The sequence below is a fragment of the Drosophila erecta genome, unplaced genomic scaffold (assembly GCF_003286155.1).
Source record: "Drosophila erecta strain 14021-0224.00,06,07 unplaced genomic scaffold, DereRS2 tig00000055-arrow-pilon, whole genome shotgun sequence".
NCBI lineage: Eukaryota > Metazoa > Arthropoda > Insecta > Diptera > Drosophilidae > Drosophila > Drosophila erecta.
This window is the reverse complement of record NW_020825200.1, coordinates 2,355,010-2,382,901: the sequence shown is the minus strand read 5'-3', so window position 1 is coordinate 2,382,901 and position 27,892 is coordinate 2,355,010. Positions and strand designations below refer to the sequence as shown.

The following is a 27,892-nucleotide window of genomic DNA, read 5'->3' as shown; positions in this document are numbered from 1 at the left end:
TTTGATCTTCGTATAAAATGCATTTCTTTTGATAAATTTGTGATCTCTTGTGTATTTTTTGTTGATGTACAAATGTTTTTCTTGTTCTTGCTAACAATAAGTAACATGGCAAAGGTTGCTATAAACAATTAAGGATCTGTGCCGTTCCATCGTCAGCTTTTAGGATCTAGGATATGTTGATCAGTCACGGCGATAAATTAAACACATTTCTTTCGTACCTATATAATAAGTTCCTTAAAAGCTATACTTTTATGTACACGTCAAGTAGTGAGCTGCCCATCCAGCCTTCATCTTATAAACAATTAGGCGAGGATAACTAGTAACAATGTGGATTCCTAATGCGCGCTACCACCATTTGTGGTTCTGGCATTGTTGTTATTCCCGTTTTCGAGGTCTGTAGCCGTTAATTTAACCGGATTAATGGATTTAATGTCGTTAGCGTTTAGTTTGTGCTGCAAATGCTGCAGCTGCTGGGCGAGATGTTCGTCCTCCGCCTGCGTAATGCTCTCTACATCAATGGACATCGACATGGGTGAGTGAGGCGTGAGCGGAGTCACTGGATTGCTGACGCACAACTCCTCAATGGTGGAATCACTGTTACTTGAGGGCGTCGAGGAGCGTGACCGCACTGGATACGAATCGTCCAGGGGCAGGGCAAAGCCCTGGGTGATCATCAGATCGCCAATATTCAGTTCAGAGTTATCGGCTGGATCGAAAAGTTCCACTCCGGGCAGCGGGGTTCCCTCCTTGGCGGCGGAGTTTACAGCGGTTGTTGCCTGAGGACGCTCCTTGTAGGTCACCACTCGAGCAATCAGCTTTCTCCAGTGTGCCACTAAAAATGGTCGGTGTTTAATCATAAAAATATCTAGCAGCTGTTGTTGCTGAAATCATACCCTCTGTCAGCTCTTCGAATTTCGCGATTGAGGACTTTGGCCAGGTAATAGGCTCAGTCTGGATGGTAGACTTTACATTGGCCAAGAAGCATTCAACAGCTTGAAACCTAAAAGAGTGAAGTATAAAATACTGCTCATTCAATTAGCGGAACTTCTTACCTGAGCGTGAGGAAATCAGTGCGCAGCTCGCAAATATCAGCTGGCGAAATATATTCGCTATCGCCATAATCCACAAAGTAGAGATCAATCACCTGCTCCTTTGGATTGTACTGATTGGGCATAATGTCCACGATTTCGGCGCGATACCACTTCTCGTCGAACTTGAAGACAGCTGCCACAATCTGACCCACATAGGGAGCAGTGAGCACGTGCTTGGCTCTGTTTTCCGCACTACTATAATAGCTGGTCATCTCGTGGACCATGCTATCGAGCTTCTTGGACTGCGGTCCGATAAGCTGCACCCAGAATTTAGTAGGCGATGCCACGGCGGACACGTAAACCTCCATTGGCTTGCCCTCGCCCTTGGAGGCCATTAGCTTATCCCTGGGCTGTGTGTGAGAGCTAAGGGATGTCTGGGAGGAGTACATGCTGGAGGACGCAATGCTGTTGGTGGGAGATCGACGGGGTTCGCGACGCTGTTCCACCTCCTCCATGGATCGCACGAGTTCCTCATCCTCCTCTATCTGATCATCGAGCATTTTTCGCGCTATGTTCACTTGCTTTTGATTGCCGATAATCGTAATCTTGGCCTTCCCATTCCGCCCATTCAAATCGATATTCAGTTTGGCCAGCGAACTGCTCCGGATCTCCTGGAGGAGCTCGCCACCGCGTCCATTTAGTTTGCTGGCCAGTCTCTGCGGCACCTGTAGTTCCACTTTCACTACGGGCGCACGTTCAATCTCCTTGATCAGCAGGACACGAGCTGCCTTGACCGCATCAGGAACGCCGTTTATGTCGCAGAATTTGTGACCACTGTCTTTGTCCCTAGAGGAAAAACACGATTCTTGTTAGTCAGGTTTAATTCCTGGGTCGATTATTTTCAAATCCAATTACCGTAATCTTATCTTGGCCAAGGTCTTTTCTTCAATCAGCTTGATATTGGATCCACCGCGTCCCATTATCAGGGGCACATGCTCGTTGTCCACCACGATTTTGAGGCACACTTCCTTCTGGGGCTTCTGTTCATTCGACTGTCCTCTAATCCCGGGTGCCTGCCGTTGGCCACTTGCGTCCGCTTCCTCCTCGTCGTTTCGAGTCTTGAAGTAGGCATATAGCATGGCTCCTCCAAGGGAGCAGAGTCCAAAGCCCAGGAGTAGTTTGTAGGTGGGCGTGGCCCCGAGAGGCGTGTTACGCAACATGCTGGCGAAGTTGTTGTGGGGGGATGTGGGTAGAACTGGGTGATTGGGGCAGTCTTTTCAAGTCTGCCTCTCCTTATTTTTGAAAACTGAAATAACATAATTCAAATGGTTACTCTTTGGTTACAACATTGCATATTAACAGTACAAGCAACCAAATCCCACGGAAACAAATTGAAAATATATAAAAGACTTTCAAGGTTTCTTTTATATGTTAATATTGTTGCGTGTGCTTAAGAGCACAAAAATAGAACAAGTTCAAGGCCATCTGATGTCCCAAGTCGACTGGTACGAGCATTAATGTCGTCTTATGGAATCAATAAAGGTCTATGGGTTCGTAGTATCGATGTACACTCCCCCTTTTCTTATGTAATCCTATCACCCACTGGATATCAGTTTTGACAAATAGCCAAAGACAACCAATTCTGGCCGCAAGCAAACAAGATTTGGCACACAATTCTCGAATGACTTCATAATTGAAATTGTTTAGGTAAACAGTGCACGGAATAAATAGACAAGTGACGTTATTTGAATGCACTAGGCCACATAATTCAGCCACTTACAGCGATTTAATGCATTGTCAGGCGGATTTTCGCCATTAAAACTGCGAAATTTTGTGCCGATTGAGGAATCAAACAATTTCCAGACGAAACGAACAAATACTTTTGTGCTTTGAAAGGAAATTCAAGATTTGCTTTAAATAAAATTTAGCTTAAAAATGCATTTTTAATATTCCTTTACATTGAAGATAAAAAGTTTTCGGATATTCCTCGCACACAACATTTGCATATGTGTATCTCATATTCCACTTGTTGAGCCTCAATAAATCACAATATTCCGAGCTTTGCACTGGTTCTTGGACAAGTAAAACGGGTTTATGCGCTCATCGGCGTTATCGTATCATACCGGTTTAACCTTTGGGCTCCAAGCACGAATGCACTTCCGCCAAAACCTCCAAAACAACCTTTATCTCGAACTGATAAAAACGAGTCCCAATTATTTTTGGCCATATGTAAACAAGCAACAAACACACAATATAGTACTTTTTATCCACTAACCTTGATCGTGAATTCCTGTCAATGTTTGTTTTAAGTTAATTTAATAGGCTGGAGCTTCCTTAGATAAAAAGCACTTAAACTCAATGAAGCGTTTTATTTGAGGGCCACTCGCTGTTCGGGTTTTGCATTTTCATTTCTCGTTTTTCGTTCGAAAAGTCGTAAAAATTATTATGGGGCTAGAAAATAAAAATGCTAAATACTCGCGGGCGAAACTTGATTTCGCCTCTACATCTCCGGCATGACTGAGGAAAACTTTTGCATTCAGACGGTCAGCTGTTTCGCGATTGCAATCAATGCTCTCTCTTCTCTCTCTCTCTCTCTCTCTATCTCTTTCTCTCTCTCTCTCTGTTGTTTACTTTGCCGGTTGATTGGCAAATAGCGAATTGTGAGTTGTAGGAACTGGTAATTAACAGCGGTACTGGCACATAGACAAATAATGCAAAGCAAACAACGAGTAAATTAAGCAGCGGCCATATGTCTGATGAAAAATAAGGGAATTAGGGGGTCACACACCGAGAGAAAAGCCGTGGCACTAGCAGCGACACTTGAATGTAAATGCTTAGTGCATTCTGAAAATATCCATGTCGTTTAAGCATTCGATTAATATTACCAACAATTACAAAAATAAAAATATGTTGCGATATCAGCAAATTTTCTGAATTTATGTACCTTGAAATACTATAATTTATATTTTATATAAAGTTATATTTTTCTCTGTGTAAAGAGCGCGGAGAGAGTAGTGCGCAGAGTGCTAAATTTAGTGGAGTGACATAATGAACCGTTCGTTTCGTTTAAGTTGTGTTTGGGTTCCCCACTTGATTTATAACCGATTTTTGAATGGAAACCAGCAGCTGAAGCATCAACCATTAAAGCCAGCTCCAAGTCTAGATATTCTAAAATGTTTACCTTATTGTTTAATGGGTTTTCGGACGCTCTATTTCCTCCGGCGAAACCCATTCAAAAAACGCTGCGTTTTCGATTTTCAATGGGTCACGCGGTGAAAATGCCTGAGATGCGTCGAGTTTTGTTGGCAAAGTTTCAAAACATTTTCGCACACGAATTTATTGTCTCGATTTCTAAATAAAGCCAGTTCAACCAGAAAACACTACGTCACCAAAGGTATTTAATAATCCGCCACAAGCTATTTGGAGAGACCTTCTTTGATCTTCGCATCAAAATATAAATAAACTGTTAGCTGCGGCTTGACTACACATACATATTTGCATTTCGGTTTTGTGGTTCGGTTTCGGTTTTGATGCGCTGCAGGCTTTAAACTTCGGACTTCTTATTGGGAAAACCCGTTCTCGGGCACTCAGATTAGACAAAAGTGCCAGGTGTAGACACGGAACGAGTTGAAAAGGTCAGGTAACCGAACTATCTCTATTTTTATAGCTATCGTAGCCAAATATTTAATCTTAAGTACCAGTAAAAACAAATTCCGTCCACTCACATGCTATAAGAATTTGAGCCCCCACCCCCAACTTACCGTCTTTATATATGTATCCTGTGTATCGGCGCTGTCTTTTGGGTTCTTCCACTCACTATATCTTGATTTGTTTGTTTTGGTGTTATCACATAATATTATTAACCATTCACTTAAGCCTTACGAGTGGAAGCACGATTTTCGGGGCTTTAACAACTACAGATTTACGTCAGAAAGCAACAAAAAATAATAACGCCGCATAAAAACGTGCGAAGCGGTGTGACCGTTATCAGTTCTAACAGGAATGCTTATAAATAGTGCCTGAAAGTGTTGCAAAACGCACAGATATAACGCTTTCCACTTTCAAACGCAAAGCGGCAAAATATCTATAGTCCTTTATTTGAATGTAAGTATAAAATGCATTTGAGCAGCTAAAAGCTGATAGGTCATAAACACTAATGCTACGGGCACATCCCTTGTCTAAGTACAATGAACACTTCTGAGTTTGTTTAAGGCGCGCGCGTTGGGAACAAATCAACAACTTAATGCATATGCATATGGCCTGGGCGAGTAAGGGCTGTGGATAGGTGCTCCGGACAGCTAGGAAATGTCTCTCAACGTGTTCGGCTTGGTGCCGTCCATGTCGAAGCAGCGGCAGTTGCACGACGACACGGGGCACTCTGAATTTTGCCTGAGAAAGAAATGCGTACATTGGTCACAAATCAATTACGGATTGCAAGTCAAGAGACTTGGTACTCACTTGAACCACTGCATGATGTGCTCGGTGTGTCCACCGTGGCGACAGGTCTGGCACCAGGAGAACCACTTCGAGAAGGGCTTGGTCTGCCAGCCGGGTACGTCGGGCGTGGTGCTCGGGGTCTCCCCATTGTTCATGTTCACCATGGTGCCCATGTGCATCAGGCAGAGGGAGCAGCGGGGCAGGGGCTTTCGGCAGCTGGGGCAGGAGGAGAGCCGATTGGTGCTAGTGGTGGTGCTCCGTGGGCGCGGCTCGTCCAGCAAGGCATTGGACACAGACTTTCCGCAAAAGTTGCACGACAGGAATACCGTGCGGGATCTGCGGGAGGAAGGGCGTATGCTCTCGATCTTGATGTCCAGCTCGGCCCGCTTCTCCCACATACCCCAGCTATTGAGGTGATCCAAGTAGCTGGCGATCCAGTACTGGATGCGCTTGTCCGCAAAGTGCTCTTGCCGGAAGTAGTTGATGGCCACCAGGGCTACCGTCTAGGGAACGGATCCATTTATATACAACTTTACTACACATCTTCTGTTAGCGCAAGCTCACCTGCACATCGAAGCTGGTGTCCATGTAAGACTGCAGTATATTGATTCCGTCCAGCGACTCTCCAGTGAGCAACAAGCCATTTAGATCGCCGTGATCTATGGCCGCCTGGATTTGCTGCGTCACATAGTCAGCCAGCTTGGTCTCCGACAAATATTTGCAGGCGAAGGCCATGCGGTCTGATAAGGAAACGCCTTCCTCTTTAAGCACTGCATCAAAATTATCCTTCTCCATGGTTAGAAAGGAGAAGACAGCTCTTAAGTGTGGATCGTGTATCTGCATGTTGGCGCTAGATCGCTGATTCCGCCACGTGGAACTACACCGATCTGCATTGAAACTGGACAACGCGATGACGGTGATCCTGTACATGCTGGGATCCCTCATGTTGTCCGCCGCCGACGACAGAATGTTGCAGGCATGGAAAATTTGCAAGTGGAACACGCAGATCATGGCTGCCCGGCTGTACTCCTTGTTGGCATATAACTGGTCTATAAAGCGATCCAGCTCCTGCTCAAAGGCCCAGCCGCAAAGTTGGAGGGCCATATCTCGCTGCTCACTCCTAAATAAAGATTGGGTTTATCACACGTTTATCACACACAGAGAACAATTAAAATAAACTTACCTGTAGCATATGAGTTTGTTGGAGTTGTTAATGCCCTCTGGCCACTGGAGCACCTGAGATTCGATGCGGGAGCTGGCCATCAAGGCCTCCGAGGTGTGTCCCAAATTGATGCCCAAAGTGGCCTTTAAGCCCGTCAATCGATCCTCGCTGTAGACATTGTTTAAGGTGGCCCACACATTCCGCAGATACGGCGTCAAATGGAGTTCTCCAAATCGCTTGTTATCGGGCTTAATGCCGTAATCTTCCAGAGCGCGCTGACGCGTCTCGTCCACCAGATCCAGTTCAAAGAGTTCCGGTTCCAGCAGGTCCACATTGAAGGGCGAACCACCAGGACTGCTGAAGTCCAGGGAACTCGCGCTATTCGTGCTGCAGCTGGTCGTGGGCTGCTGCTGAGTGGGCGTGACTGCAGAGGAAGTCGGTGAGGCGGGTGGGTAGAGCGGACGCTGCATAAGAAGTGGCAATTTCCGGCGATTGCTGTGCGCCGTGTGCAAGGTGGCTGGCAATCGAAAATCCAGGATGTTCAACGCATCTGCCAAGAGCAGAGCTCTCTCGAAATCTCTCGAATGCCACGACAGACAATTAACAAACGTAAACTTTCCACTGTGCTGATATTTAGCCGGAAAGGGACTAATCTGCCGTTTTACGTGGTAGATCTCTCCGGAATTTTCTGTGTCCACACTCCGGATGTCGTAGAGAGTGATGTAGGAGGAATCCCGTTGCAGCGAGGAGAGCAGGCTTGTCCTGGTGGGACACCAAGCGATCTGCAAATGGTTCTTGGAGGACTGAATCTGCCTGAGAGGGCTCTTGATATTCCGCGGATCCCACAGAGTGATCACCGAGTCCACATAGCTGCACAGATAGTTGCCATTGGGGGAAACTGAAAGTCCCTGCACTGTCTTTGTTTGAATGCTTTGGCAGGTGGCGTTGCTCTCTGCGAAAGGGATTTCAAGATATCATCAGCAATGGGGCAATAAGTGATGGAAAGCTGATGCACTTAATACGTATGCAGTAGATGTGTACTCACGCCTGAGATCGAACAGCTTGATCATCTTCTGGCTCATCCCCGCAATGACCGTGCGATGATTGCGATCCCAGCATATGGAGTTGGCCGACTCGCCGACGCCGAAGAAGTTTGCCGTTTCCTTGGGAACACCACGCTCGATGTCCCAGATGGTGATGCAGGTGTCATTCCGATGGCGATCGTGTCCAATGGCCAGGATATTGGCATCCAGCTGGTTCCAGGCGAGGCAGGTGCACATGCGCTGCTGGCGAGGAGCTACGAGATAAGAACAACCATGAAATGCAGCTAAGAAACATCGTTGTCGGCCACCCACTGTACTCCCAGCTGCTGTCGTAGGTGTCCCTGAAGTTGCAAATCCCGACTTTGCCATCCGCCAGACCCACTGCAATTATGGGCTGGTCACTGTGATAGGAGGCGGCCACGCAGCGGGCATATTGATAGCGCGACTCGTTGGCGAGGTAGTTCACGGATATATAAGGCAGACGACCTGCAAAGAGGCGGTTAAATAAAGCCGAGTAATCTATTGGGGAAAACCTCACTTTTCTGGCTGTGGTCATCTTTGCGGCGCACCTCGTACAAATGGATTTCCTGGCCCCAGGATACGAATTTGTTGGGAAATTGTGGAAACCAGCTGAGTCCGTGTGTATTGCCGCTCATCGTGGCCGATTTTCCATCGATATGAAAACCCAATTTTCACTACAGACTAAATTGCGTCGCGTTATCAGTTTGCAAAAACAAAAACGTGAGATAAACACTGCACTACGTAGTAAGAAGAAGAAGCACACGCACACTAGCCGGTCGAACAGCTGTTGCCGTATGCTAGCCAACACTGGCCCATTTCGATAGTTAATTTTATCGATAAGCTGGTAGGTGATTTTGTTTTTCTTTTTTTTTCTTAGAAAGGAAACGTGTTTAATATTTAAAACTCCCAATTAAAATGCTGCCGAAAACACCAAAACCTGCCATTTGGAAATTCATCAAAGGAAGTGCCAAAACACTGTTTGTCCTCGAGGCAGTTTGCTTTGCAGCCAGCTACGGTGTTTATTATCGCATGAACACAAATCGAGGTGCGAGGATATTTATATAATTATTTTGATTGTTAATAACAATTCGCTCTTAGAGTTTCGCCAGCACATTCACGAGAACTATCCCTTCGTCTTGGACTATTACTATAAAATCGGTGAAATCGTGGGAGACAGCACAGTGCGACAGGCGGATGCGAATTATTGGAAACATTTAAAGAAAAGCGACTAGAAGATACCGCTGTCAAAATGCTTAGTAATCGCTATTTTAAGTCCATTTTGTGGTTAATTGGCTTCGGAGGAATGGGCTACGGCTTAATGCTGCTAACTGAGCCGAACGTCGAGAAAATAGAGCGCATCAAAGCCTCAGTTTCAAGTACCAAACTGAGTGAAGATGATCAGCGAAAGGCTTTGTTTATGAAGAAGTTGCAGGAGGCGTCCACTACCAGTGCCCCAATCTACAGTTCATCGGCAGACAAATAGGATAGTTAGATTTATTGTCAGCAATTTATCAATTTGTTATACTTTTTAAATATAAATGTTAAGCATTTAATTGGCATCAATTATTAAGGTACGGTCATTCCGTTGAAGAACATTTGTGTCATACAAGGCTGCAAAATGGGAAAAGAGGCTAAAATTACAAAATTATTAATATTCAACTGGCTTTAAAGGTTTGCAGAATCCTTAACATTTCTGTTACTGTTAACATGATCTGTTAAGGATCTTGACCACCCCTACTTGCAGTGTTCGAAAACGTCTGATTCTTGACAAAGCGAATCTAATCATAGCGCAATTGCATTTAAATGCTTATTTAGTTGCCATTATTGACAGATTCTAAGGCAACAAAGACGCACACCATGTCCGCGGGCGATGTGCCTTTGGTGGCGATGGCCAAGATGCCGCCGCCCATCCAGTTCGAGGCCACAAAGGACTTCCACACGCACACCCAGCAGCAGGAGTTGGATGTAGCTTTCCTGGGCAACGAGCGGCGTCCGTGGATTCGCCCGAAGGATCACAAGGACACGCGTCGGGAGAGGGAGATTCTCAACGGCCTGCTGTCCTCCACCAGCGTGGAAACGGACAACGCCAGTACCTGTGTGGACAAACTCATTGCCGAGAACATAAGCTACCGGGATTTGGCATCCCTCACCGACGAGGATTTAAAATTCTTAGGGTTCAACTCTGAAAAGTATCGGCAACAGCTCTTAGAGATGTTCGGAAAGATGCCGAACCAGAATCCCAGTTACAAATACACTTGCAACCATCCAGAGGCCGAAACCTATAACAATCAGATCCTGGGCAATGCTGGCAACCACTTCATGTCCCTGCGCGCCTCCTTGGCGGTCACCAACTACAAGCTGCAGGTCTCCACTCCCGAGGACGTCGTGGTGGGCGACAAACGATATGCCAGCTGCTTTGCCCAGGAAACTCTGAAGAGCGTAAAGCAGATCACCGAGGAGATAGCCCAGGATCTCAGAAAAATCGAAGCCAATGCCAAAAACACAACTAGCCACAAGAAAATGCAGGCTAACGAGAACCACAAGAAGGTGAATATTGCACGCATTCAGGTTTTTTTATTTACTTTCATTTTATAACAATTTTATTTACAGAAGAAGTGGAGCCTGGCCACTATTTTATACTACACCACTCTAGCTGTGGGATTTTCGTGCGCCTGGTTCTGGTGGTGGACCAAGTTCCGCAGCGCTCCCCGACTGGAGCACAACGAAGCATTTAATAGTTGCATTCCCCTTTTCTAATAGGCATTCACGTATTCCTTGGTTAAGCTTTAGCATAATTTCAAGCTGTATTGAAGTTTTACTGCCCAACATGAACATTTGATAGAAACAAAGTGTATTACCAGTTCTTTAATTTATTGCCTTAAACTGACTTCTTCGGCAAGGAGAACAAATCCCAGATGCACATAGGAATCCACGTGCTCGGGAAATTCCCATAAAGTTGTGTATGCGATGAGCTGGCTTCTTTCGGTAGAATGCGCAATGTTTTCTATAAAAAACAGTAACAGATTTAAGATTTAAGATAGTGAACGCTATTTAGAAACCGAGCTCTGTTTCTTAGAATAGAGAGATAAGTATTTCCTACCGGCAACTTCCCTTTTGACCAGTGCCTCCTCTTCATATCTTTCGGACAGCTCCTTTGCGAAAACCACGAATTGTGGCAACTTCCAGGACCTGTAGAATATCGTCTCCGCTGCAGATCCTGGTAATTTACATAGAGCCCTCAATTGTCTCAATATCTCTTTTGTATTATTTGCGATATCCCCGAAAATAGAGGCTATAATGGCCAACTTGTTACAGGGCAGAAGTAGATCATCCGGGTAAGTAGAGCTGGCTTCATCCTGGCTTTTCTCCAAACACTTGGTCTTCTTCGCCTCGATAGTATAGCAAATGGAGGTGCCCCGCTGTTGGGCCAGATGCCATTTGGCGTAGTTATCCTGAAGTTGTTTGACTACGGTTTCCAACCTCGTTTTGCAGTTGGCCAAATTCGCGTCGTGACTTGTGGGCGACTGCAGACGCTGGCTGTCCAAATCTGCGTACGATTTATATAAGGAATAAGCTATTTTTGTTCTTGGAGATAACTTACATCGAACTGGTGTCAGGGACGCATTTGTATTGGGTTCACTGGCTTTTTGCGGCGTTTTATTAGCTTTGGTCATTTTGTAAACAATGTTGTTTACTTCAGCCAGTGTATGCACTACTTCTTCTGGCGGCACATATGTTAGTTTAGTTTGAGCGTTTATCAACACTCATATCCCTAATATCGATATGTGACTATTATACAAATTGGCACTTATTGAAGAATACATTTTTATATGCAAGGTTCAACATTTTAAATTTATAGTATGGTACAGAGTAAGGACTCGTTTGGTGTTCTCCTTCGCTTAAATGCAAAGCGCATCTGTAAACACACTAAATTAAAAAGCTTGTCATCGATATATTTTAACCAAATCAATGTTCACACACCACATTCAGAAAAAAGTAAAGCTCGACAAAAGTGCCGGTAATTGTCTGTAGAAATCCTTCATTTTCCTTTGAATATTCAATCAGAACACAGCTAAATCCAAAAATTTGAAAATATGTTGACCTGGACACCACTTGAATCTAATCCCGAGGTAACGACTTTACCACCGAAGGCTTTGTTTAAAGCAGTTCTAGTTTTTACAAATTCATGGTTTCTTTGTCCCAAAATGTCGGCTTCCTTTGGGTAATAAAGTAGAAAGACGCCATTAAATTTTCCCATTCCCGCTTTTAAAGGTTTTGACCAAGTACATACATAAATTGGGCGTGTCGCCAGCCTGGTCGGTAACTGACGTCATCGGATTGGAAGAGGACACCTTGGAGTGGATTCCGCGTCCCGTGAAGGCGTTCATTTTGCTCTTCCCGTGCAGCGAATCCGTGAGTTTATCTTCAACTCCCCTTCTCATCTGATTACCCTGGCTAACCAGGTTCCATTTTCAGTATGAGAAGCACCGCGCCGAGGAGCACGAACGGGTGAAGGAGGTGCAGGAGCAGCATCCCGACGATCTCTTCTACATGCGCCAGTTCACCCATAATGCCTGTGGCACCGTCGCCTTGATCCACAGCGTGGCCAACAACAAAGAGTGGGTCCTTCAACCATTTCCTATATGAGATTAGTCCTAATTGAATAGCTGTTTTTCTTTAAAATTTTTCTTTCTCCAGAGTTGACATCGACAGCGGAGTACTGAAGAACTTCCTGGAGAAGACAGCTTCCTTGTCCCCGGAGGAACGCGGACAGGCCCTGGAGAGCGACAAGGAGTTCACCGCCGATCATCAGGCTTTGGCTCAAGAGGGCCAGACCAATGCCGCCGATCACGAGACGGTGATCCACCATTTCATCGCTCTGGTGAACAAGGAGGGTACTCTGTACGAGCTGGATGGGCGCAAGTCCTTCCCGATCAAGCACGGATCGACTTCGGAGGAGACTTTTGTAAAGGATGCGGCCAAAGTGTGCAAGGAGTTCATGGCTCGCGATCCCAACGAGGTGCGCTTCACCGTCTTGGCCCTGACTGCGGCACAACAGTAGGCTGGAACTAATCCCATAACTCAGAACCACCAAGATCCAAGATCTGCCAGAGTATACATTTATATATTCTCCATATTTTAAAACTGGCTGCAAAGGCGAACGAAGCCCCGCCTTTCAGCCGGCCAATAATTTACGCATATTTATTTTGCATTGAGCCAAAGCCGCATATGTATTGGGAACACCATGATTGTTATTAAAGAGTGCACTCTAGCTTGATGCTAAGCTTATATCACAGTATCACAGTGCTTTTACTTATGGGCGAACAAAGAAATTATTATTATACATATGTATAAGCTGGGCTGTTACGCATTTCAAACTCCCCTTTGTCCACCACCTCTGTGCCAACAGCTGATAACGATGTGGCCTCCAGTGCGCATGCCCTGCCACTTAGTCGTGCTCCACGTAAACGATTAAATCTGGTTTTTTTCTGCCCTTAGCACTCAAAACTCATTCCCCGTGAAGCGGAGCAATTGCCTGGAATTTTAGACGCTGGATAGGAATATAACAGAGCTATCTTATCGACAGAAACCCTCTAAGAGTGCCGCCCATCGAGTTGATGCCGAGGAGCAGCAGTGGAGCTAGAGGGCAGCAGTTAAGAGCCGGACTTTCTGGCCAGGATGAGGCTGCTCAAGGAACTGATGCGAGTGGCCACCCAACACAGAGCCTTCTACTGCTACGTGCTGCTCAGCGTCTGGATATTCCTTCTTATAGCGGGTGAGTGGCCAAAGAGACATCCATGGCAATTATAGCAAAACGTATAATATACCTATGAACGTTTATATAAATCTATAAAACGTTTCTTAAATTGGCCCAATTAGTTAAGGTCAGGACTCACTTGAGATGAGAAATAGTTTCTTATTTCCCTAAGCAAAAAGGTAATCCTAGCCTTTGATAATCCCTTCTAGGAATGTATCGCTACATGGGCAATGTTGAGTCGACTCCAGGCGGTGGCTCAGTTTTTGGACCCAGTTCGTCCGGCACCGTCAGTTCCTTGGGCGGCGATAGCTCAGCATCTTCCACTGCCCAGCGGTTCGCCAAGTACAGAGAACGCTGTGCTCCGTTGGCTCAGCTGCAGCGTTTGGATGATGGCGGCATCTTGGAGGGTTGGAAGCTTCAGGGAGTGCTCCTGGTCATCAGGCACGGGGATCGAGGACCCATATCGCATGTCCGCAGTGCTGGCATCAACTGCGGCGTGAGTGGTGGCTCAGATAGCCTGGTCAACAGGTGGGTATATCATAAATGCGAGTATGTAATCATTGTTCATGTGTTTTTCCTTCAGATATCGCAGCTTTTTATACAACTCCAGTAGCTCCGCTTCGGGATCGAATCACATGTACTGGAACAAGGTGGGGCCGTTCCATGGGTTTCCCCTGCTGCCGGCAACAGAACGTGGTTGTCCACTGGGTCAGCTCACCTACAAGTGAGTGAATGCACAGGCTTCAATCCCACTATTAATTCAACGTCTCACTTTTCATTCGCCAGGGGAATTTCACAGCTGCTACACGTAGGCGACATCATGCACCAGGTATATGCTCATCCACTGGGTCTCCTGCTCAAACCGAATCCGAACCGTGCTTCAGTGGAAACGACGCCGCACACGCTTCTGAATTCGGATGAGGTGGTGGTCTTTACCACTCGCTATCGTCGCACCTTCCAGTCCGCCTTGGCCATGTTGTTCACCCTGCTTCCGGCGGACAAGTGGCTGGCCCTGAATGTTCGGGAATCGCACAGCATGGCTTTCTGCTTCGGGGAGTGCAGCTGTCCTCAATCTGCCCTGCTGCGGAAACGTTTGGAGGCCATGGGAGATAAGCAGCTCTTGAAACGTCGCGATGTCCTGGATGTGATGCAGTGGATCGGAGGCACCATACTGCAGCACACTCCGAATGGCATTAGTAATCCCTTCGAGGTGGTGGATGCCCTTTTGACGGTTCTATGCCACGATGCCGCTTTGCCATGTCGCAGGAAAAAGCAGGTTTCCACTCCAAAGTCCCTCAGAAAGAGCTCCAATCAGGAGCTGGTGGATGTGATTAATATAGATCAGGATGAAACAGCTGCCAACTTGTTGCAGGTAATTACTCAAGAGCTCCTCCAATGTTGAAGGTTTCATGTTGTCTTCTCCCCAGGAGGCACAAACGCAGACGGAACCCGACTCCCCCGAGGTGGAAAATGGGAATCCCTCCGTGCAGGCGGATGAATCTCAAGAGGGCTGCGTCGAATCCAGCCACGTGGACACCCTGATGTCCTTTGCGGACGAGCTGTCGCAACGCTCCGCTGGTCACTCGTACTACAAGCTATCCGGATTGCTGCGATCATATGGAATGATCCGGCACATAGTGAGCTATATGCTAAAGATGATCTCTGGCGACAGAACGAAGTTTGTCCTGTACTCTGGACACGACTGCACCATGCAGTATCTGACAGCTGCCCTCGGAATCATCACCAGCCAGGGCCAAACCATCGCCTATGCCTCCAGACTAGCATTTGAAGTTTACCGGAGCGAAGCACACACGGATTACTACTTCCGGGTAGTTTACAATGGAAAGGATGTCACCCAACAGATCGACTTTTGCGAGGGAGGCAAAAGCCTGCGGGTCACCAGGGATTCCAGAGGCAACAAGGCCGATCTCTGTCCCATTGAGAACATCATTCGCTTCCTGCACGAGGATTACTTCAGTCCGCTGAACGCCACCAATTTTAAAGAAGCTTGTGGTGCTGTAAATCCCCCAAAAACTGGGGAGTTTTAGCAGCCCGGCAGGTGAAAAGATCGGCAGGAGAACCCATTTCCAACTGTGATAAGTAGTTAAGATGTCCAGGCTTATCCCAAACTGGAAACGACCGCTTTTTAGCGATGTTATCTTAGTTCGAATTTAGTTAATACATTCAACTTGTTGAGCCACAAATCGAAAACGATACATATCAATGGAGCACTTGTTAGATTATAAGTACCTCTTTCTAAAACACTCGCGTTTTTGGGAAGTGATTTAAATGAAACTTAAAGTCGCAAACATATCAGCTTTTTGAGGTTTATTATGAAAAATCTTAGAAAAACACTTCCACGAATTCTACCATTAATAAAATATTCTAAGGGACATATCAAACTAAACTCTTGGAAAATGCGATTGTTTAGTTTTTGTTTCTATGCCGTAAAAAACAAATTTTTTTTTCTCCTATTTAAGAACTAACATACACCAAATTATAATATGGATTCGGAAACAACACAAAAAATTGGAACGCAAACATATCAAGCCTAAAGTAATATTTTTAAGAGATCAAATGTAAATGTGGATACACAGAAGATTTGAATTGAAATAAATGTTCTCGAATTTTATTATTATCGTCGCCCTGAGTGTTTGCGAATGCAAATATGTATTTTCTTGAATCTCATTCATATAATATGGTTTTTATGATGTCATGGTTTTGGTCCATTGAAAAATTGGGAAACATACATACGTCATTGATTTTCATTCCATGCCCACCAGCCGGCAAATATTTACGATATATTTTCTTTTAAGTTCATTTTATGTGACTGCGGATTTTTTCAATGCCAAAATTTGGACGTTTTTTAATTTATTGACCGCAATGATTTTATTTATGGAACTACAGCTAAAAGGTACACTTAAAGCTGCTGCTCTATTAAGCAAAAATCACATCAAATTAGCCGTTCGATGGAAGCGGTAAGTAAGAACGCGTTTGTTTAAAACACTATTTACAAAGCCATTGCGTGTGCGATAATTGAATTTGTAGATCAAATATTTGCCAGTGATTTACTCTTTTTATTGGCCTCTAGAAGCGGCTATAGCTGGAAACATTTTATTTGGCTCATTAACATGCTTTTCGCGGCTATGAAAGTGTGTTTACAACCACACCATAGTCCTGCTATGGTGTTTGTCGCAGATAGCATATCTAAGATAACTCAAGTTTCGGCAATCTCAGCTCCATTGGGCACTACACCTAACATAGATGGCATTTTCCCGGAAGACACCAGCCAGCATGGACACCTACAGATTCGGAACGGTTGACTACACGGTCTTCCTGGGCGTGACCATACTATCCATCGCCATAGGACTGTACTTCGGCTGGATAAAGTGAGTAGTACCCCAAAACTGCGAAACTTGCGTTTCAGGGCAAGCAAATTGTAATCCTGAAACGCACCATAGGAAGACCAAGAAGACGGTGGAACCCGACACGTCGTCTTCGGATTCCCCGGTAACAACCATGCCGAATTTCGGATCGAAGAAGTTGAACGAGTATCTGATGGGTTCGGGCAATCTGAAGGTTTTCCCAGTCGCAATGAGCCTGATAGCCAGGTGAGAAAATCGGCTCCACTGCAAATATCATTCCTTCGATTTAGTTTCATTTCGGGCGTTGCTATACTGGGAACTCCTTCCGAGATCTACAACTATGGCACGCAATATTCACTGGTTTTCGTAGCCATTGCCATCCAAGGACTAGTTGTATCCTACATCTACTTGCCCGTGTTTACGACTCTTCAAGTGCGTTCATCTTATGAGGTAGGTAGGCAGCCAGCCTATAGTGCCTATGTATGTTTAACGAATTTACATCTAGTACTTGGGAATGCGCTTTCACCCGGTCATACGAAACATAGTATCCATACTCTTTGTCGTCGAAATGGTAAGTTGCACTCATCTGCAAATCGTACAGAAGAATGAATGCGAAATTTCAGCTACTTTATACGCCTTTTGTGGTCTATGTGCCGGCCCTCGCCTTAAACCAGGGTAAGAATTATTCGATCGACTCTCGCATGATGTATCTAGAACTTTTTGTTGACCACAGCTTCCGGCCTAAATATTCACATAATTGAGCTGGTGACCATTGTGGTGTGCGTTATATACACCCTATTGGTAAGATATTCCCCGAAATTCGGAGTAGTTTTTAACATATTTCCCGTTACTTACCTGCAGGGCGGCCTCAAGGCGGTGGTGCACACGGACATCTGGCAGGTGGCAATCATGTTTGTGTCCGTAATGGTTGTGGCCATTCTTGCCACCTGCTACATCACCGACCTGGATGCCTTCTACGAAAGTCTGGAGGTCGGGGGACGAATCATATTTGGCAACATCAATCCCTCACCATTTGTGCGTAATACGGTGTGGAGCGTGGTGATCGGTGGCATGTTCTACTGGACCTCATTTACGGCGGTCAATCAGACCATGGTACATCGGTATATGTCCTTGCCCAGCCTGCGGATGGCCAGGACCTCCATCGCCTACTTTGTCATTGGAGCGAGCATCTTTTACTGTGTTCTCAGCTTTTTGGGACTGCTCATCTATCACATGTACAAGGACTGCGATCCACTGACCGCCGGACATATCATGGTGGGCACTTGAAGTGTATTTGAATTCGTTGAGCCATGCATTTATGTATCTTATTTTCGATCTGAGCAGAATAACGATCAGCTGGTGCCCCTGTTTGTGGTGCAGAGTGTCGGTCACATCTATGGAATGCCCGGGCTTTTCATAGCCGGTATTTTTGGAGCTGGCCTGAGTTCGCTTTCCGTGGGGTTCAACTCCATGTCCTTGGTCATCCTACAGGACATAGTTCGAGGTTGTTTCAAGAGGCAGCCGAGCGAAAAGACATCCGCGATTATCGTTAAGTCCAGCATCGTAATCATAGCCGTTTTGATATTTGGTTCGGTCATTCTGCTGGAGAAGGTGAATGGCATCCTGAGCATCTGCATGTCCCTGGTGTCCATCGCAACTAGTTCCACTTTCGGAATATTTACCCTGGGAATGCTGGTTCCCTGGGCAAATACAGTGGGCACCTTTGTGGGCGGAATCGCGGGCTTTGTCTTGACCGGCTGGATAAGTTTCGGGTCACAGATTGCGGCTGCATCCGGACAACTGCATCCCAAAAGACTTCATATGTCCGTCGAAAGTTGCCTTGGCAATGTGACTGCTCCCGAAAATGTTGGACTGGACGAGGATGAGGTGTTCCCACTCTACCGACTTTCCTACCACTGGATAAACCCCATCGGAGTGCTTACAGTCGTCATTGTGGGCTCCCTGGTATCTCTGGTGACCAAACCCACGGATATCAAGAGTCTCCATTCGGATTTGATATCTCCAGTGATCCACAGGTAATACATACAAGTTAGGACAGCTATTACGACAAGTATTAAAGTAATTGTTCAATCTCTTAATTTCAGATTCCTTCCAAAAGAATGTTTTGTACAACGCAATCCCGATATAAATGCGGGCAACGTTATTTCCACTATCACCTAAAATTACATTTTAGATTGTTTATGAATCTAATAAATACACGCCTTAACATAGTTTGTGCTCAATAAATAAAAACTAAATTATATATTTGCCACATATTCCGCTGGCATTATTTATGAAGCACTTTCGATTTTGAATAAAAAAAAAGCTCTAAAAATCTATTTAAAGTAAGACTATGCGATATAGAAAATATGTCGCTCTTCTCTCAAGACCACAATGAAAATTCTTGAGATAAGTAATTTTAAAGCTTTATATTGTGAATAAAATTTTATTGCTTACCTTAGATAAGCCAAAAAAGATTCAACCGAAAAGATATATAGACCTGATTTAAATGGCATTTCAACAGAACGGCCACCTGGAACAGAAATCTACAGGTTTGGAACCGTTGACATGTTGGCATTGAGCTTGATAGCGAGGTAAGCTTATGACCTTAGACCAACTTACTATAACCTTAAACCGTAACCCCGTAATAGGCACTACTTCAGATTTATGCACTACTTACAATTATGGCACACAGTTAACAGAAGACGCCAATTACGACCAACATTTTGGGTATTATCAGTTAATATACTTTATAAATCATTATTATGTTGAATATTTCCCATTCCCACTTTGGATTTCCCCAACTTATCAGTATGCATCTCTTTGCAACTGAGAAGAGAGAACTGCACTTACATTGCAGTTATTTGCCCGCTCTCGCACACACAGACACAAAAGCGCATCAGCAAAACAGAGGGGCAACAAAAGCAAGAGTGATAAAGCAAACGAGAGCAAAGACCGCGCCAAAGGCGAAAAAACGCTGGGCAAGCGAGGGGGGAGTGGTGTGGAGTCATTGTACTCCGTGTTCGAAAGGGTGGGGGGCGGGTAGAACCAGAGCGCAAGTATGCCGCACACACACACACACACACACACACACACACACTCGCGCAGCCAGCAAAGCAGGCGAAGTATGGAGCAAGAGAGGGGGGCGTCGCGCAATGAGCGCGTGTACCGTACTGAGAACAGCGTAATGTAAAATCGTCGCTCTCCCCAAAACTGAGAGCCTGTTGGCATTCAGTACATTTTGTTACTTTTGTGCACGCAGCTCTCGGCCGAAGATGGGAAAAGCAACAAAAGTGAAGCAGGAGCGCGCATTTGCAAGGGGAATTTACGTGGCTCGCAGGAGAAGGTGGAGTTGTAATGTGGGGTCCCAGGCTTACTCCTTCGACGGCTGCTGTATTTTTCCTCCTCTCGTATGGCGGCGGCCCCCTTACGAGATCCTGTAAAATCAGCAGCGTACATATGTGTCGTAATGGACCCTAGGGGCAATCTTCGCTCGCATGGTGCATGGTTGTGTTACATTGGGAAAAGGAGCCCAGATTTCGCAGCCAAGCGATGCACTTGCCAAGCGAAAAAAAATCACAGTCGACGCGAGCGAGCGAGAGAGAGAGAGCGAGAGAGATACGAGAAAAAGGGGGGCGGAGCAGGTGCGCCCACCGACATGCGATGAGATTTTTGCACGAATCTCCGCGATACATGTTAGTGCAACGCACACCACTCAATGTGCACCAATACGCGTGCAGCGATGAATGCTTCTCTGCTTTTCTGCACGCCGCTGAGTGCGCCTTCGTCTTCTGGGCTGTTTTCGTGTTTTGGCGAGTGGGGGCACAGTTCGCAGCCTGCACTCAGTTGGTGGGCAGTTTCGATCCGCAGCCGATTCCGCTGCACTTGCACTTGCATTCACAATTGCTGTGCACCAACCCCCTCCCGCCGCCTTCCCTGCCTTTATCGCCGTCTCTGTCACGCTCAACTGCAGTTACACGTGCAGTGAGAGAGGCGAGAGAGGGGCCTTGCACTCGCACAGTGGGACGGTCATGTGTAAACTAGTGCACAATGCATGGTAAATATTGGGATCTTTTAATAACTTCAATTTAATTTAGGTACTTCGTGCGTACTTCGACAAGCAAGTAATATGATATGATTTTTATATCCATTCACCAAGTTTTCGTTCTCATTTGATACCACTGTGCCAAGGCAGTCGTCAACTGCATTGCTTTTTTGCATTGCTCTTTCCTTCGTTCGCCGCCTCGCTCGGCCGCATTGAAAAAAGCAACAACGCACACGCACACCAACTCAGAACTGGGGCATTGACTGCAGTGCGAGAGGGAGACGGCGATGGGGAGCCTCCCTCTAGCCCTCTCTCACTCGCTCTCGGCCCGTGCATTTTTATTTCGTTACACAAGCATTTCATTTCGAGCAGAGGAGCCGCTTCTGCATCGGTGCTGCGCCTCTGTTACAAAATATTGACGAAGAAAAATCATACAACGTTTTTTTTCAAACTTTTTCTCTCAACCATTTTTCATTGGTGCAACGCCAGCGAAATATGAGTTTAATCCCGAGTTTCGAAGCGCAGGGGCTATTCTATTGCGGGGCAGCGTGTCGACTTCTATGTGCGGTGGAGTTTTCCGTTTTGGGGAAAAACTATGCACAGGATTTTTCCTAGGCGCCCGAATAGATGCAACCAGTTGGAGTTGCACACACACAGGTGGTTTGCCACTTGCAACCGCAGGTCGGGCGCTGCATTCGAGGGGAGGCGCAGGAGGGATCGTCTAACAGAAAAGCAAACAGCAAACACGAAAGAGTTTTCCCAAGCACTCGGATCTAGGCTCGTCGAACTAGGCTTCGTTTTTCTTGTTTTTTTATATTTTTTTTTATTTCTGTTGCTCTTCGGCTGGCAGATGGCTGAACGTCGGGAGATGCACTCGCTGCACTCGTTGCACTCGATGCACTTTTCAAATGGGCGAGCGCAGGGGCACACAGTTTTCCATCCGCAGCCACATCCAGCAACAACAGCCAAAGGGGGCGGCGATAGGAGCCCTAGGCACCACCCCCTGCCCCCCACCATCCTCACGATTCTTGCACTCTCGTGCTCTCACACCCATGGGCCACAAACACAGAGAGCTCTTCTACACGAAGAAAAACTAATGGCTCGCGCGGATCCATTTGATTAAATTAATAGCATTTGGGAATCAGAGTATGGGATTGAATATGCTATGGGAGGACCGAAATATTGAAAATATCCTATTTCAGATTATATTAACTTTATGATTCTTACCAGAGTATCTAGTAAAGTGCAATAGCACATACGTTTTCTTTCAATGTAAGATATTTACATTTCAAATTTATTTTGTGAATAGATAAATATTAGACCAGAGCGTAGACTGCCTGCTGTCGTAACGTCTGTTTTCAAAGCTTATCCGAATAAAGCTTCTTGAATAAAAAGTTCAATGCTTGAATAATGCTAATATGTTTTAAACGTGTTCCAGAATAACCACTTATCTTTTTCTTTCTGTGCAGCCAGGGAGGGCGGACAGGAGGGGCCGATAAGTGCAGCTACGTGCACATAGAAGAAATTGCACGCCGTACGAACACGATGACGTTGGCGTAATTGCAGTCACTATGCAGCTGGCAAAAGGGCGCAATCGTGTGGAGGGGTGAGGAGTACCTGAAAGCATCGAGCTGACTTGGCAACAGTGGAGTTTCAGCAATAAAGCATAGTTCCCAACAACTCTGAGAATAAATACACTGAGCACCCGATTTGGTAATAAGTAAGGCACTTTGTCACAAAATAAGTAACAATATCAGAATCAAATGAAATACTATATATATCACGTATACTACTTCACAGGTAGTATGGAATATCCCACAGCTACTGTCCATTCCTGCACTCCATAACCATATCCAAATCCAAATCTGCGCCCCGTTTAGCGCTCTTTCTTCTGAGCCCAGAAGAACGAGCGAAGAGCGCGAGCGGAAAGATTGGAATGAGAGGGTGCAATGCACTGACCGCGAGTACATTGGCCCCACTCACACACCGACAGTCTAGACAGGGTTGAGTACGACCTTCTGGGGCCTATCGCTGTCTCGCTCGCAGCGTAGCGACGTTTTTTGCCGTTACGTGTTACGTCATCCGCTTAGCGAGCTCTGATCGCCTGTTCCATTAACATCGCATGACGCAAACTCCACCGAAAACGTACATTTTACAACCACACCGAGCACATGGAACCGCGAGTGGATCCCTCGGCGCAGCTCCATGGGGCCTCCCCGCCTTCCGGGGGCAACTGCTCAACCAGCGGCGGGCATAGAAAATCATTAGAAGTTACCCAAGAGCTACCAAGTTGTCATAGAAATAGCAAAAGTCTGGCCGACAACTTGGTGGTAGCCCAGCTGGGGAACCGGCAAACTGGCAACTGGCAACTAGCAACTGGGAAACTTGGAAACTGGGAAACTGGAACCGAGCTCGAGGTAGGGGTCTCGTGTGGAGCCGGGGATTGGGTTTCAGGTTTGTGGCTCCAGTGCGGGATTGGGATTGGTTTCTTCTGGCTGGAGCAGCGAAACGCTGCTAACATCGATTGGGTGGCCATGTGGCTGTAAGAATTAACATAACAAGGCCCACTCCTCCTGCTGAGCACCCCGCATTTTCCATTTTCGCGTTATAATTTCAAAAAATTTTATAGCGCAGTTTCTTGGAGCCTGTTCGTTTATATTTTAAACACACAAACGTCGCGCTTCCCACAGAAACGGCCCAAAATGCCCGGCCACTTGGGTTCCTCCTAGCCGCTTTTCGGCTCCGGGGCACGCCTTCTAAAATTATAATTTATTATTATTATATCTCGTTTGCCTAATTACACCAGGAAAACAGAAGTGACCCAGCACTCCAGCACCGGCGGTGCAGAGCAGCCGAAGTTCGCGACGTGCATTCACAACCGCAGCGGAGGCAACAGGCCACCATCCTCATCCAGACCATGGCCAGAAAGCAGATACAGTGAGCGGTCCAGACCCACTTCCAGCACCACATCGATCGCTCACCGGGAGAAAAGTCGTCTGCCTTTCCTGAGAATCGCAAAAGTGCACCAGTGATAAGGATATCATAAAACGTATGACAAATCGAATGAAGAATTCAATACAGTTCTTATCCTAGATAAAGGTAGATAACTTTGGAGCTATATATTCATTCATATTTTGATTTCATTTGTTTTTCACAGTGCATTTCCACAACAATCCGGGGCGAATGTTTCCCGATTTCTGCGCTTTCGTTTTCGCCTTGTTGGGCAAAAAATCGAAAAAGATGGCTACTAGCAGGGCGGGCTAACAGAAACCATAGCAGAGCGGACCAGAGGCGCCCGCCCCGCCCAAGTGGGGAGCACACGGCGTGGCAGCGGTCCACCACCACCTCAAAAGTTGGGGAAGATGCCACCAACTCTCAGTCGCCGAAGAACGGAACGGAAATGGTTGCTGGCGCTGTTAGATAGGGACGGCGGTACTATGTATTTAAGGGGCTCCACTACGGAACGTAGCGCAAATCCGAGACCTTCTGAAGGTCCCGTTCTCCAATCGGGGGCCTCCACATTTTTAGTCGCAGCGCACACACGCCGACATGGGGAAGTCTTGACTATCGTAGCAGGAGATCAGAAATCGCCACAGAGGCGGCAGGTGGCAGGTGGGGCGGTGGTTTGTGCGGGGAAATCCGATTGCCAGGCATTTCAATTGTGTGCTCGTGTTTGTTTCGCCGTATCAGTAAAATGCGCTGCCGTCTCGTTCCGCCCCCATCTGCGCTCTCACTCGCTCCTTCCGTTGTTTCGCCCGCTGGTTACGTCACGCTTTAGCGGCATATCGTCCGGGGTTTCGTAAGGGGACATCGACTAAGTGTGCTCAAGTCTTGGGACTCGTAAAGCTCCAAAAACTGGGGGTCTATGGGGCTTAAAATGGGAACAAATGGGTACTATATAGTTGTAACTTAGATGAATATATACAATAACAAACTATTAACTACTAGAATTCTTCATATGTTAGCTATGCGGATCCAAAGGATAAAGGATCTAATGTAGACGAAAGGCTTGTACCTTGCAGTCATAGCGCTATGACCCCTAATTTGTAATCCAACATTTCCAGGCAAGCCCCAATTTGTGATTCTTTCCCCCGCTAGTCAAACGCCGACAACCCAAATCAATATTCTCCAGCTCAAAGGCAAAGTTGACACAATCCACCTGGCCAACAGGTGCGGCAGCACGAGAATTGGTCTCCAAAATAAGAAGCCACCCCCAACTGGAAGCACCGTTTGGAGGAGCTCTGGGTATCTGGGTATGCCGCACCGTTTGCTGGGGGGCGTCGCCCAAAGGATACTTTCATTTCGTGCCCGGCGAGAGAGTGCAAACAATTTTTAGTGAAATTTTCGAATAGGCGAACAGCAAGCTCCCTTTTTTTGCGAGGGGTTTTTGGTTCCGATTCCGATTCTGCCGACGACACTTGATGATGATGATACTCGTACTGCTCGCTCGTACACACACCCGTATTTGGTTTGTTGTGTGTGTTTGCGGTGTGTTACGTTTTTTATGCCGCCTTCTTTTTTGTTTTTGTTCATGCGCACACGGAAAAAGGTTCTAAATGATGACGGGAGCGCCAGCCAGAACAGCAACAACAATCACGACCACCACTTAGAACGATAAAACAAACACAGCAACAAACAGGAGGAGCAACAACAACGCGGGCTAAGAGCACACACGCACACCACTGCGAAATGTGCTACAGAAAGCGAAAACAAGGTGGGTGGTGTGCGAGGGAGAGGTGGTCAGGGGGGCGGTGTGTCGGTGGGTCGGTGCTGCTTGTCTCGCTCGCACTCGCACGACATTGACTTTGAAACACATTTGACAGCCGCAGGCCGAAAAAGAACAAGAACAACTCGTGATCGTGATCACGACTAAAAGGCCGAAGCAGCAACCACAAGATAAGCAACATGCAGACCAAAACTATAGGCAACAGCAATTTGTTCGCTTCCCATCAGTGGTGAGAAGTTTGGTTATACAAAAAAAGTACTTACTACAATTCTAAACTCGAAGTCTCGTCCATAATTTATAGCCTGTGGTCACAATTATAGCCATCAAGTATAATTACCATCCGATTATATCGCAAACATATGATATTCAAATTAAAATGATCAAAAAAGCTAGACATATATGTTAGCTATAGCATAGCTTTTTCCCGCTGATTGAGCGCCACCTCCGATTGCCCAATCGTGTGCTCCCGCCAGGTAATTAGCATTTCTGTCTGCCTCTCTGTCGCACGCACAAGCAACATGACAAGCCAATTCACCACGCCAGAGCGAGCGCAAAGGTAAACGAACTGTATCCCCCTCCCCCTCGCAAACACATAACTCTCACACATGTGCTTGCTCGTTTCTTTGTGTGGGTAGGCATATTTCAATGCCAAGGTGACGACCTCGCCGCAGTAGCTCGCTCTCGCTCTTCCGCCGACTGGCCGCCGGTCGTCTCGCTTGCTCTTGCGGGGCATAGATCGACCTGCTGCTCTTGCTGCTCTACTGTTACCGTTAAAACTTAAACTTAAAACAGTTCAAACATTTTTTACAACACAAAAATCGCCGCCAGAGGAGCGCGAACCTCGACGTATCGTATCCACCATTATCGGCACTGAATGCCATTCAATCCACTCGGCAAACTCACTCGCACCTGCCACGCCCCGAAAAAGCGGGGGGCGGAGGATACGAGTACGACTACGAGTACGAGTGAGTGAATAGTGTGAATGCCGTATATTCGTAGCGGTTTTGTGAATTTTGTGACGGGCCAGCAGGAGCTGGAGTTGGTTGCTCGCGGCTGTCGTGCGGGCACGAAAGGGACGAATATATGCCGCAATGTTTGCTCAGTGCTCGCGCTCCCTCTGCTGCGTGCGCTGCGCGCCTGTTAACTGTTTTAGTTAAAGAGCAATCCATTTTGTTTTGCCCCACGAAAAGGAGTAGCGCCAATGTTCTGTCCCCATCGCAATCGCACACGCCATATCGTCGTCTCAACTGGCACGCAGCAAAGTCGCGGGCCACTGGACGCGAGAAAGAGTGCGAAAAGGGCAGCGATGCAGTCGTGGAGATTCTTTGGGGCAGCACTATGTATTAAGGGGCCATCGTGATGAGTTCCCCTTGCACCTGTTTAAGTACCAAATTTAAAGCTTTGTTTCCCTTAGAATAATAATTATTATTTTGCACTTAAGCTTAAAGCGCACTTGCACAAAAGCTTAGGTAGAATTTTCAACCATCTTCCAAAGGGCTCTGCAAATCCATAGCTTATTTTTAAAGCTTGGCGTAGGAAGAAGAATTGCTTGACATTCTTTTGAACCATTCTTGCTTTCATTTTGCTCCAAAATACATGTGCAATCGTATATCTAACAGCCCCAGCGAAAAAATGCTTGATATTCTTGTGAGCTGGGAATTGCATGTTCTTGTTGTTTATGCTGGATGAGATGGGGAGATGCTCCCCGCAGCCCCCTTTCCCAACATTTGGCTTTCTGATAAAACTTTCAATCCGCAAAGCACGAAAAAAGCATTAACAGCGCTTTCTGCAAGTGTGTGTGAGGTGCTTTTATTTAATAAACTTTAATCTATATCAATAAAATAATCTAAATAGTTCCAAATAGTGTGTTTTATGTATGTATTTTCTTCAGCACTTCAAAAGAAACATCTCCGTAAGGAGATTCATGGCATTTGAGCATATTACCCCCTCCACAATCTTGGTAAATACAAAAGTTGTTAAAAGGCGCAAGGTTGTTGCATTTTAGAATTTGATCAACTCCGCACATATTTTTTGCTTGTATAAATTAGAACCAACAGCATAGAAATTCATGGTGCATGGTTCGAGATAAAATATGTTCATTTAAGAGGAAAATGTTGGTCTTAATATATAAGTAACCGAATTCTAGTAGCATAGCTCCGTTTTTCACGCCATTAAAGGGAGCAAGGAAAAAGGTAGTGTTGAATAACTTTAAATCACAACCACGGTAACATAGATGCATTGATCATGGGGTTAGTGAAGATATCACCCACACTGTAAGGAGCAAGATCAAATGTTGAGTTAAGT

General features: G+C 46.1%; 9 protein-coding genes across 10 annotated transcripts; 6 read left to right on the top strand and 3 right to left on the bottom strand.

Annotated features, from left to right (window-relative positions):
• LOC6543086 (tudor and KH domain-containing protein homolog) lies at nucleotides 1-5,012 on the bottom strand. 2 transcript variants are annotated; one of them, XR_003407809.1, is made up of 5 exons: nucleotides 1,947-2,337; nucleotides 1,053-1,877; nucleotides 894-1,000; nucleotides 219-832; nucleotides 1-166 (listed from the first exon to the last, which is right to left on the bottom strand). XR_003407809.1 is itself a non-coding variant. In XM_015159785.2 (5 exons), exons 2-5 carry the CDS (start codon nucleotides 2,249-2,251, stop codon nucleotides 336-338), a joined length of 1,734 nt encoding a protein of 577 aa, XP_015015271.1. In that variant the 5' UTR covers nucleotides 2,252-2,337; nucleotides 4,793-5,012; the 3' UTR covers nucleotides 1-335. The 2 variants fall into 2 exon arrangements, 1 of the variants encoding a protein (XP_015015271.1); XM_015159785.2 differs by adding an exon at nucleotides 4,793-5,012 and having other exon boundaries at nucleotides 1-832.
• On the bottom strand, nucleotides 2,268-8,510 carry LOC6542993 (GATOR complex protein MIOS). Its single transcript, XM_001968336.3, has 8 exons — nucleotides 8,212-8,510; nucleotides 7,986-8,159; nucleotides 7,676-7,927; nucleotides 6,652-7,582; nucleotides 6,033-6,588; nucleotides 5,490-5,971; nucleotides 4,793-5,420; nucleotides 2,268-2,337 (listed from the first exon to the last, which is right to left on the bottom strand). The coding sequence occupies exons 1-7, from the start codon at nucleotides 8,327-8,329 to the stop codon at nucleotides 5,330-5,332; spliced, it is 2,604 nt and encodes an 867-aa protein (XP_001968372.1). The 5' UTR covers nucleotides 8,330-8,510; the 3' UTR covers nucleotides 2,268-2,337; nucleotides 4,793-5,329.
• A 1-nt stretch (nucleotide 8,511) lies between these two features.
• Nucleotides 8,512-9,107, top strand: LOC26526530 (protein CEBPZOS). Its single transcript, XM_015160036.2, has 2 exons — nucleotides 8,512-8,739; nucleotides 8,793-9,107. The coding sequence occupies exons 1-2, from the start codon at nucleotides 8,610-8,612 to the stop codon at nucleotides 8,924-8,926; spliced, it is 264 nt and encodes an 87-aa protein (XP_015015522.1). The 5' UTR covers nucleotides 8,512-8,609; the 3' UTR covers nucleotides 8,927-9,107.
• LOC6542652 lies at nucleotides 8,512-9,240 on the top strand. Its single transcript, XM_001968335.3, has 2 exons — nucleotides 8,512-8,739; nucleotides 8,793-9,240. Exon 2 carries the CDS (start codon nucleotides 8,944-8,946, stop codon nucleotides 9,175-9,177), a length of 234 nt encoding a protein of 77 aa, XP_001968371.1. The 5' UTR covers nucleotides 8,512-8,739; nucleotides 8,793-8,943; the 3' UTR covers nucleotides 9,178-9,240.
• Nucleotides 9,241-9,401: 161 nt separating this feature from the next.
• Nucleotides 9,402-10,543, top strand: LOC6541180. Its single transcript, XM_001968334.3, has 4 exons — nucleotides 9,402-9,408; nucleotides 9,439-9,449; nucleotides 9,510-10,241; nucleotides 10,305-10,543. Exons 1-4 carry the CDS (start codon nucleotides 9,402-9,404, stop codon nucleotides 10,449-10,451), a joined length of 897 nt encoding a protein of 298 aa, XP_001968370.2. The 3' UTR covers nucleotides 10,452-10,543.
• On the bottom strand, nucleotides 10,528-11,451 carry LOC6542259 (cyclin-dependent kinase 2-interacting protein). Its single transcript, XM_001968333.3, has 3 exons — nucleotides 11,296-11,451; nucleotides 10,795-11,241; nucleotides 10,528-10,698 (listed from the first exon to the last, which is right to left on the bottom strand). Exons 1-3 carry the CDS (start codon nucleotides 11,366-11,368, stop codon nucleotides 10,565-10,567), a joined length of 654 nt encoding a protein of 217 aa, XP_001968369.1. The 5' UTR covers nucleotides 11,369-11,451; the 3' UTR covers nucleotides 10,528-10,564.
• Nucleotides 11,452-11,588: 137 nt separating this feature from the next.
• Nucleotides 11,589-12,993, top strand: LOC6542462 (ubiquitin carboxyl-terminal hydrolase). The gene is made up of 4 exons (XM_001968332.3): nucleotides 11,589-11,824; nucleotides 11,967-12,107; nucleotides 12,171-12,313; nucleotides 12,393-12,993. Exons 1-4 carry the CDS (start codon nucleotides 11,789-11,791, stop codon nucleotides 12,754-12,756), a joined length of 684 nt encoding a protein of 227 aa, XP_001968368.1. The 5' UTR covers nucleotides 11,589-11,788; the 3' UTR covers nucleotides 12,757-12,993.
• A 41-nt stretch (nucleotides 12,994-13,034) lies between these two features.
• Nucleotides 13,035-15,777, top strand: LOC6543090 (2-phosphoxylose phosphatase 1). Its single transcript, XM_001968331.3, has 5 exons — nucleotides 13,035-13,470; nucleotides 13,662-13,980; nucleotides 14,036-14,176; nucleotides 14,239-14,824; nucleotides 14,880-15,777. The coding sequence occupies exons 1-5, from the start codon at nucleotides 13,374-13,376 to the stop codon at nucleotides 15,498-15,500; spliced, it is 1,764 nt and encodes a 587-aa protein (XP_001968367.1). The 5' UTR covers nucleotides 13,035-13,373; the 3' UTR covers nucleotides 15,501-15,777.
• A 614-nt stretch (nucleotides 15,778-16,391) lies between these two features.
• On the top strand, nucleotides 16,392-18,857 carry LOC6541889 (sodium-coupled monocarboxylate transporter 1). Its single transcript, XM_001968330.3, has 9 exons — nucleotides 16,392-16,430; nucleotides 16,690-16,841; nucleotides 16,914-17,063; nucleotides 17,108-17,267; nucleotides 17,323-17,388; nucleotides 17,441-17,492; nucleotides 17,551-17,618; nucleotides 17,679-18,092; nucleotides 18,162-18,857. The coding sequence occupies exons 2-9, from the start codon at nucleotides 16,717-16,719 to the stop codon at nucleotides 18,855-18,857; spliced, it is 1,731 nt and encodes a 576-aa protein (XP_001968366.2). The 5' UTR covers nucleotides 16,392-16,430; nucleotides 16,690-16,716.
• Nucleotides 18,858-27,892: the final 9,035 nt, after the last annotated feature.

What these genes read in the sequence shown, in the direction of transcription:
- LOC6543086 (XM_015159785.2), bottom strand. Translation starts at nt 2,251, where the DNA reads ATGTTGCGTAACACGCCTCTCGGGGCCACGCCCACCTACAAACTACTC. An exon ending in TTGGCCAAGATAAGATTACG is followed by an intron (nt 1,878 to 1,946) that starts GTAATTGGATTT and finishes TTTTTCCTCTAG; the next exon opens with GGACAAAGACAGTGGTCACA. An exon ending in ACTGATTTCCTCACGCTCAG is followed by an intron (nt 1,001 to 1,052) that starts GTAAGAAGTTCC and finishes TCACTCTTTTAG; the next exon opens with GTTTCAAGCTGTTGAATGCT.
- LOC6542993 (XM_001968336.3), bottom strand. Translation starts at nt 8,329, where the DNA reads ATGAGCGGCAATACACACGGACTCAGCTGGTTTCCACAATTTCCCAAC. An exon ending in AGATGACCACAGCCAGAAAA is followed by an intron (nt 8,160 to 8,211) that starts GTGAGGTTTTCC and finishes GCCTCTTTGCAG; the next exon opens with GTCGTCTGCCTTATATATCC. An exon ending in CAAGCTGTTCGATCTCAGGC is followed by an intron (nt 7,583 to 7,675) that starts GTGAGTACACAT and finishes TCCCTTTCGCAG; the next exon opens with AGAGCAACGCCACCTGCCAA.
- LOC26526530 (XM_015160036.2), top strand. Translation starts at nt 8,610, where the DNA reads ATGCTGCCGAAAACACCAAAACCTGCCATTTGGAAATTCATCAAAGGA. An exon ending in TCGCATGAACACAAATCGAG is followed by an intron (nt 8,740 to 8,792) that starts GTGCGAGGATAT and finishes ATTCGCTCTTAG; the next exon opens with AGTTTCGCCAGCACATTCAC.
- LOC6542652 (XM_001968335.3), top strand. Translation starts at nt 8,944, where the DNA reads ATGCTTAGTAATCGCTATTTTAAGTCCATTTTGTGGTTAATTGGCTTC.
- LOC6541180 (XM_001968334.3), top strand. An exon ending in CTAACGAGAACCACAAGAAG is followed by an intron (nt 10,242 to 10,304) that starts GTGAATATTGCA and finishes TTTTATTTACAG; the next exon opens with AAGAAGTGGAGCCTGGCCAC.
- LOC6542259 (XM_001968333.3), bottom strand. Translation starts at nt 11,368, where the DNA reads ATGACCAAAGCTAATAAAACGCCGCAAAAAGCCAGTGAACCCAATACA. An exon ending in GTCCCTGACACCAGTTCGAT is followed by an intron (nt 11,242 to 11,295) that starts GTAAGTTATCTC and finishes AATCGTACGCAG; the next exon opens with ATTTGGACAGCCAGCGTCTG. An exon ending in GGTCAAAAGGGAAGTTGCCG is followed by an intron (nt 10,699 to 10,794) that starts GTAGGAAATACT and finishes TGTTTTTTATAG; the next exon opens with AAAACATTGCGCATTCTACC.
- LOC6542462 (XM_001968332.3), top strand. Translation starts at nt 11,789, where the DNA reads ATGTTGACCTGGACACCACTTGAATCTAATCCCGAG. An exon ending in CACTTGAATCTAATCCCGAG is followed by an intron (nt 11,825 to 11,966) that starts GTAACGACTTTA and finishes CCGCTTTTAAAG; the next exon opens with GTTTTGACCAAGTACATACA. An exon ending in AGCGTGGCCAACAACAAAGA is followed by an intron (nt 12,314 to 12,392) that starts GTGGGTCCTTCA and finishes TTCTTTCTCCAG; the next exon opens with AGTTGACATCGACAGCGGAG.
- LOC6543090 (XM_001968331.3), top strand. Translation starts at nt 13,374, where the DNA reads ATGAGGCTGCTCAAGGAACTGATGCGAGTGGCCACCCAACACAGAGCC. An exon ending in TCAGATAGCCTGGTCAACAG is followed by an intron (nt 13,981 to 14,035) that starts GTGGGTATATCA and finishes TTTTTCCTTCAG; the next exon opens with ATATCGCAGCTTTTTATACA. An exon ending in CAGCTGCCAACTTGTTGCAG is followed by an intron (nt 14,825 to 14,879) that starts GTAATTACTCAA and finishes TCTTCTCCCCAG; the next exon opens with GAGGCACAAACGCAGACGGA.
- LOC6541889 (XM_001968330.3), top strand. Translation starts at nt 16,717, where the DNA reads ATGGCATTTTCCCGGAAGACACCAGCCAGCATGGACACCTACAGATTC. An exon ending in TACTCTTTGTCGTCGAAATG is followed by an intron (nt 17,389 to 17,440) that starts GTAAGTTGCACT and finishes GCGAAATTTCAG; the next exon opens with CTACTTTATACGCCTTTTGT. An exon ending in GGCCCTCGCCTTAAACCAGG is followed by an intron (nt 17,493 to 17,550) that starts GTAAGAATTATT and finishes TGTTGACCACAG; the next exon opens with CTTCCGGCCTAAATATTCAC.